Source organism: Chiloscyllium punctatum, chromosome 9 (genome assembly GCF_047496795.1).
Source record: "Chiloscyllium punctatum isolate Juve2018m chromosome 9, sChiPun1.3, whole genome shotgun sequence".
In the NCBI taxonomy this organism is placed as follows: domain Eukaryota; kingdom Metazoa; phylum Chordata; class Chondrichthyes; order Orectolobiformes; family Hemiscylliidae; genus Chiloscyllium; species Chiloscyllium punctatum.
In genome coordinates, this window is record NC_092747.1 from 80,482,624 (window position 1) to 80,488,623 (window position 6,000).

General features: G+C 40.3%; 1 protein-coding gene across 4 annotated transcripts in view; it reads left to right on the forward strand.

Moving 5' to 3' along the window:
• The window catches only part of dnajc3a (DnaJ (Hsp40) homolog, subfamily C, member 3a), a 110,931-nt gene extending 105,418 nt beyond the window's left edge, over nucleotides 1-5,513 (forward strand). For all 4 annotated transcript variants that reach the window (XM_072577881.1, XM_072577879.1, XM_072577880.1 and 1 more), the window contains one exon: nucleotides 5,133-5,513. In XM_072577881.1, coding sequence (XP_072433982.1) covers nucleotides 5,133-5,290 — 158 coding nt within the window. In that variant the 3' untranslated portion in view covers nucleotides 5,291-5,513. The remainder of the gene's footprint in view (nucleotides 1-5,132) is intronic.
• Nucleotides 5,514-6,000: the final 487 nt, after the last annotated feature.

Consider the following 6,000-nt stretch of genomic DNA (forward strand, 5'->3'; position numbering starts at 1 on the left):
GCTGGAGATTTCATTGGGGATGATAAGTTCTAGAGCATGTTGAGATTGATAAGGAGGAGGTATTAGATTTTGTATGGGCAATCAAAGTGTATCAATCCCTGACGTCTGAGATGGCTCCCACAGCAGCCTGGGATACAAGGTGTAAAATTGCTGGGACCCTCCTGGAGATATTTGTTACTTTAGCCATGGGTGAAGTGTCAGGTGACTAGAGGTAAGATAATGTGGTTCCATCCTTCAAGAAGGACAGCACAGATACGCCAGGTATTTGCAGACCAATTAATCTGATGTCACTGATAGGGACATTATTAGAAAATACTCTGAAGGTCAGGATGAATCTGTTTGGAAAGCAAGGGATATATCAGGAATAGTTATAATAGATTTGATAAAGGGAGAACCTGTTTTTGAAAAGGTAACTAAATATATTGAGGGTAGAACAGGTGATGTGATTTACATGGACTTCAGTAAGGCCTTTGACAAGGTCTCACTTGGAAGGCTGGTGCAAAAGATAAGAGCCCATGGGAGCCCAGACAAGTTGGCAACCTGGAACCAAAATTGGCTGACAAATAGGACACAGAGGGTGATGTTGGAGGTTTGGTTTTGTAATTAAGTCCATGTAACTATTAGTGTGCCACAGAGATAAGTTCAGGGATGTTTGCTGTTTTTGGTACATTATTGACTTGGAAGATTATATTTAGTTAGCTTACAGATGACCTGAAAATTGCTTGGACCCTAGTGGAGATATTTATTACTTTGGTGTTGGTGTTGATAGTAAGGAGGATGGTTTCAGGTTGCAGTCTGATGTTGGAGTGATAAGTTAGGCAGAGCTATGGTAGAAGTTTTTTAAAAACCAAAACAAATGTGGATGCTGTAATCTAATAATTGCTGGTAAAGCTCAACAGGTTTGGTAGGATTTATGCTGTCCTGAGGAAGGGTCACTCATTGCCTGGGATGGGAAGTCCTCAGTTATGAGGAGAGACTGGATTGTCTGGGTTTATTTTCCTTGGTTTGGGGGGTGGGGCAGGAGGTGGAGGCTGAGGGGATTGAGATACAAAACAGAGAAGCAAGGGATAGATCATGAGAATTTTCTCTCCATGGCAGATGTGACCTAAGACCAGTAGTGTCAAGTAAGGCGTAAATGATTTAAGGAGATCTGAGGAAGCTTTTTCACCGAGAGGACGGTAGAAGTGTGGAATATGCTGCCTGAGAGGGTGGGGGAGACTGTTACATTTGTAGTAGTTAAGCATCTGGATGAACACAGAAAAAGCCAGAGTATAGTAGGCTATGGATCAAAAATACATCCACAGAAGTTATTTGGGTGGAACTGAGAAATAAGAAAGGGATGATCACCTTATTGGGATTGTATTATAGACCTTCTAATAGTCAGAGGGAAATGGGGAAACAAACTTGTAAGGCGATCTCCGTTGTCTGTAAGAATAATAGGGTGGTTATGGTAGGGGATTTTAACTTAGCTGGGACTGCCATAGTGTTAAGGGTTAAGATGGAGAGGAATTTAAGTGTGTACAAGACAATTTTCTGATTCAGTATGTCGAAGTACCTACTAGAGAAGGTGCAAAACTTGACCTCCTCTGAGGTGTCAGTGGGAGAGCATTGGGACCACAACCATAATTCTATTAGTTTTTAAAATAGTGATGGAAAAGGATAGACCAGATCTAAAAGTTGAAGTTCTAAATTGGAGGAAGGCCAGTTTTGACAGTATTAGGGAAGAACTTTCAAAAGCTGATTGGGGGCAGATGTTTGTAGCTAAAGGGACAGCTGGAAAATAGGAAGCCTTCAGAAATGAGAACGAGAGTCCAGAGAACATGTATTCCTGTTAGGGTGAAATGAAACGCTGATAAGTGTACGGAATGCTAGATGCTGAGAGAATTTGACAGTTTCGTTAAGAAAAAGAAGGAAGCATATGTAAGGTATACTGAGTGAATCCTTAGAGTATAAAGGAGTATACTTAAGAGGGAAATCAGGAGTGCAAAAAAAGGACATGAGATAGATTTGGCAAATAGAGTTAAGGAGATTCCAAAAGGTTTTTACAAAAACATTAAGGACAAAAGGATAACTAGGGAGAGAATAGGGCCCCTCAAAGATCAGCAAGGCAGCCTTTGTGTGGAGCCGCAGAAAATGGGGGTGATACTAAATGAGTGTTTTGTATCAGTATTTACTGTGGAAAAGGACATGGAACATATAGACTGTAGGGAGATAGATGGTGACATCTTGAAAAATGTCCATATTACAGAGAAGGAAGTGCTGGATGTCTTGAAATGCATAAAAGTGGATAAATCTCCAGTACCTGATCAGGTGCACCCTAGAACTCTGTGGGAAGCTAGGGAAATGATCGCTGGGCCTCTTGCTGAGGTATTTGTATCATCGATGGTCATAGGTGAGGTGCCGGAAGACTGGAGGTTGGCTAATATGGTGCCACTGTTTAAGAAAGATGGTAAGGACAAGCCAGGGAACTATAGACCAGTGAGTCTGACATCGGTGGTGGGCAAGTTGTTGAAGGGAATCCTGAGGGACAGATGTACATCTATTTGGAAAGACCGGGGCTAAATAGGGTTAGTCAACATGGCTTTGTGCATGGGAAATCAGGTCTCTCAAACTTGTTTGAGTTTTTTGAAGAAGTAACAAAGAGGAATCATGAGGGCAGAGGTAAAGATGTAATCTACATGGACTTCAGTAAGATGTTTGACAAGGTTCCCCATGAGACTGGTGAGCAAGGTTAGATCTCATGGAATACATGGAGAACTCACCATTTGGATACAGAACTGGCTCAAAGGTAGAAGACCGGGTTGTGGTGGAGGGTTGTTTTTCAGACTGGAGGCCTGTGACCAGTGGAGTGCCACGGGGATTGGTGCTGCGTCCACTACTTTTCATCTTTTGTATAAATGATTTGGATGTGAGCATAAGAAGTATAGTTAGTAAGTTTGCAGATGACACCAAAATTGGAGACTTAATGGACAGTGAAGGTTACCTCCGATTACAATGGGATCTTGATCAGGTGGGCCAATGGGTTAAGGAGTGGCAGATGGAGCTTAATTTAGATAAAAGCAAGGTGCTGCATTTTGGGAAAGCAAATCTTAGCAGGACTTATACACTTAATGGTAAGGTCCTAGGGAGTGTTGCTGAACAGAGACCTTGGAGTGCAGGTTCATAGTTCCTTGAAAGTGGAGTCGCAGGTACTTAGTATAGTGAAGAAGGCCTTTTTATGCTTGCCTTTGTTGGTCAGAGTATTGAGTACAGGAGTTGGGAGATAATTTTGTGGCTGTAAAGGACATTGGTTAGGCCATTGTTGGAATATTGCATGCAATTCTGGTCTCCTTCCAGATGTTGTGAAACTTGAAAGGGTTCAGAAAAGATTTACAAGGATGTTGCCAGGGTTGGAGGATTTGAGCTATAGGGAAAGGTTGAAAAGGCTTGGGCTATTTTCCCTGGAACGTTGGAGGCTGAGGGTGACCTTTTATAGAGGTTTATAAAATCATGAGGGGCACGGATAGGATAAATAGGCAAAGTCTTTTCCCTGGGGTGGGGGAGTCCAGAACTAGAGGGAATAAGTTTAGGGTGAGGGAAGAAAGATATGAGACCCAAGGGGCAACTTTTTCATGCAGAGGGTGGAACGTGTATGGAATGAGCTGCCAGAGGAAGTAGTGGAGGCTGGTATACTTGCAACATTCAAAAGGCACTTGGATGAGTATATGAATAGGAAGGGTTTGGAGGGATATGGGCCAGGGGCTGGCAGGCGGGACTAGATTGGGTTGGGATATCTGGTCAGCATGGACGGGTTGTACCAAAGGGTCTGTTTCTGTGGTATACATCTGACTCTAATTGCAGGTAAATGGGATTAGTAGAATTTGTTGGTTGACACAGACTATGGTGGGCCAAACAAGCTGTTCCATGTTGTATGACTCCAGGAAAACTTCTGAACCTCTTTTAAACTTCTGGGCGCACTTGAGTTTTTGTTATAATTTAGGAAGGTTGTGAGCATTCTTGAGGGTGTGCAGAGATCATTTGTCAAAATGGTTCCAGGGATGAGGGTGTTTTGCTATGAAGTTAAATTGTGGAAAAGAGACAATGGCCCAGGCAGGTTATCACTACTGTTAACAGAGACCAGGCAATGTTCTGGGGAACCACATTTAAATCTTACCATGACGGATGGTGGTATTTAAAGTCAATAAAAATCTGGAATTAAGAGTCTCTGACTTGATTTGATTTATTGTAGTCACTTATACCTAAGTCCCGTGAAAAGCTTTGCAAGCAGTACAGGCAGATATAGCAAACCAGGACATACAGATTTCAGGGCGCTTAGAGGAAGGCAAAAATGTTACATTACACAAGAAGTCCACAAAGCAACATCAGCATTAGTAGGATTGACATTACTTGAAGATAGAGAATCCATTCATCAGCCTAATAACAGCAGGGAAGAATCTGTTTTTAAACCTGCCAATGCACATTTAAGTTTCTGTATTTTCTGTCTGATGGAAGAGGTTATAGGAGAGCATTGCTGGGCTGGCAGGGGTCTTTTTTCAAACAGTGGTCCATTTTGTTATGAAACCATCTAGCTCACAATCTCCTGTTTTAACAAGAGAAACTGCCATCCTTACCTGCTCTAGCCTCTATTCCTGACCCATAGCAATGTGGTTGACTTTTAACTGCCCTCTTGGCAATTTGGGCTGGGCAATAAATGTTAGTTCAGCCAGTGATGCCATCATTCCAAGAATGAATTTTAAAAAGCTGTATTTTTACCTCGAGCAAGATTGAATTTTTGAAGATTTCATAACTTTGAAGGAAACTTTGTAGGCTTTGCAAGGTAGAAAAGGCAAGACTGTTAGTGTTAGCTGATAGCACAGTTACTTCCACAAGATTTTCATAAATAGCTGGGGTATGGATGGTGAGACAGAATTAGTTTATGCAGTACATGATCTGGCACTTGCTGTCTCTAGGGTGGTGTAAGTGGAGATGACCAGTAAAATGAAAAGAAACTTCAAGGAAATAGAATTTCAGGGCTGTGGGGATGTAGTGGGGAATGGATCTAAATGGATTGCAAAGGTGACTAGGGCACTGGATGGCCAAATCTGTCAGAATACTCTAACCTTTTATACTAATATTTTGTTTCTTTGTCATAGAAATGAGGAAGAAATTTGATTCCGGAGAGGATCCTCTTGATCCAGAAAATCAACAAGGTGGAGGTGGTCACAGTTTTCACAGATCTTGGAACCAGTGGCAAGGATTCAATCCTTTTGGCTCAGGAGGACCTTTTAATTTTAAATTCCACTTTAACTAAGTCTTGAGTATCATCTACTCATTTCTGTAAAGACTTTTATAGAACAGAATCTTGAATGTGATGCCAGAAACCCAGATCTAAAAGTTTAAACAGTGTAACTTTGTTCAGCCAAAAATGTTCAGAATGTAGTATTTTTCACTCTTGAATGACACTTTTGAAATATTTTCATTAAACCTAAAGATGTGATGTACACTTCTAATAAAGCAGATTGCCTTAAATGTAATTCCACTTAAAAATTTATTTTATTATTATTATTATTATTATTATTATTATTATTACAATCCTCTTGCACAGGTGATTTGAAAGTCTAAAACCTCTTACAAAATTGCTATTATTGCATTTTTTTATAATTAAAATTGGTTTTAGGAATTTTTGAATTCTATAACTTTTTAGTGGAATGAGAATGATTTAGTAGCTTGCAATGATTGTAACTTTCGTGATGTGAGAGAGTTTCAAATACATGGAATGTGAACTTCTACAACTTCAGGTAAATAGAACATTTTGGAATTGTAATAGGACCTGTTTTATCCCATTCACTATTTGATCTATTCTTATTTGCTTCTAACGAAAATGGACATTAGAATGGTTTCACAAAAGCAGTTGTTCCCTATATAGCATGTGACCGTATAAGTGAATATACTTTCTGGTAAAGTAGTTTTTTCTAATTTTGGAAATCTGGGAATTTAAATATTTGAAACACTAATTCCGTA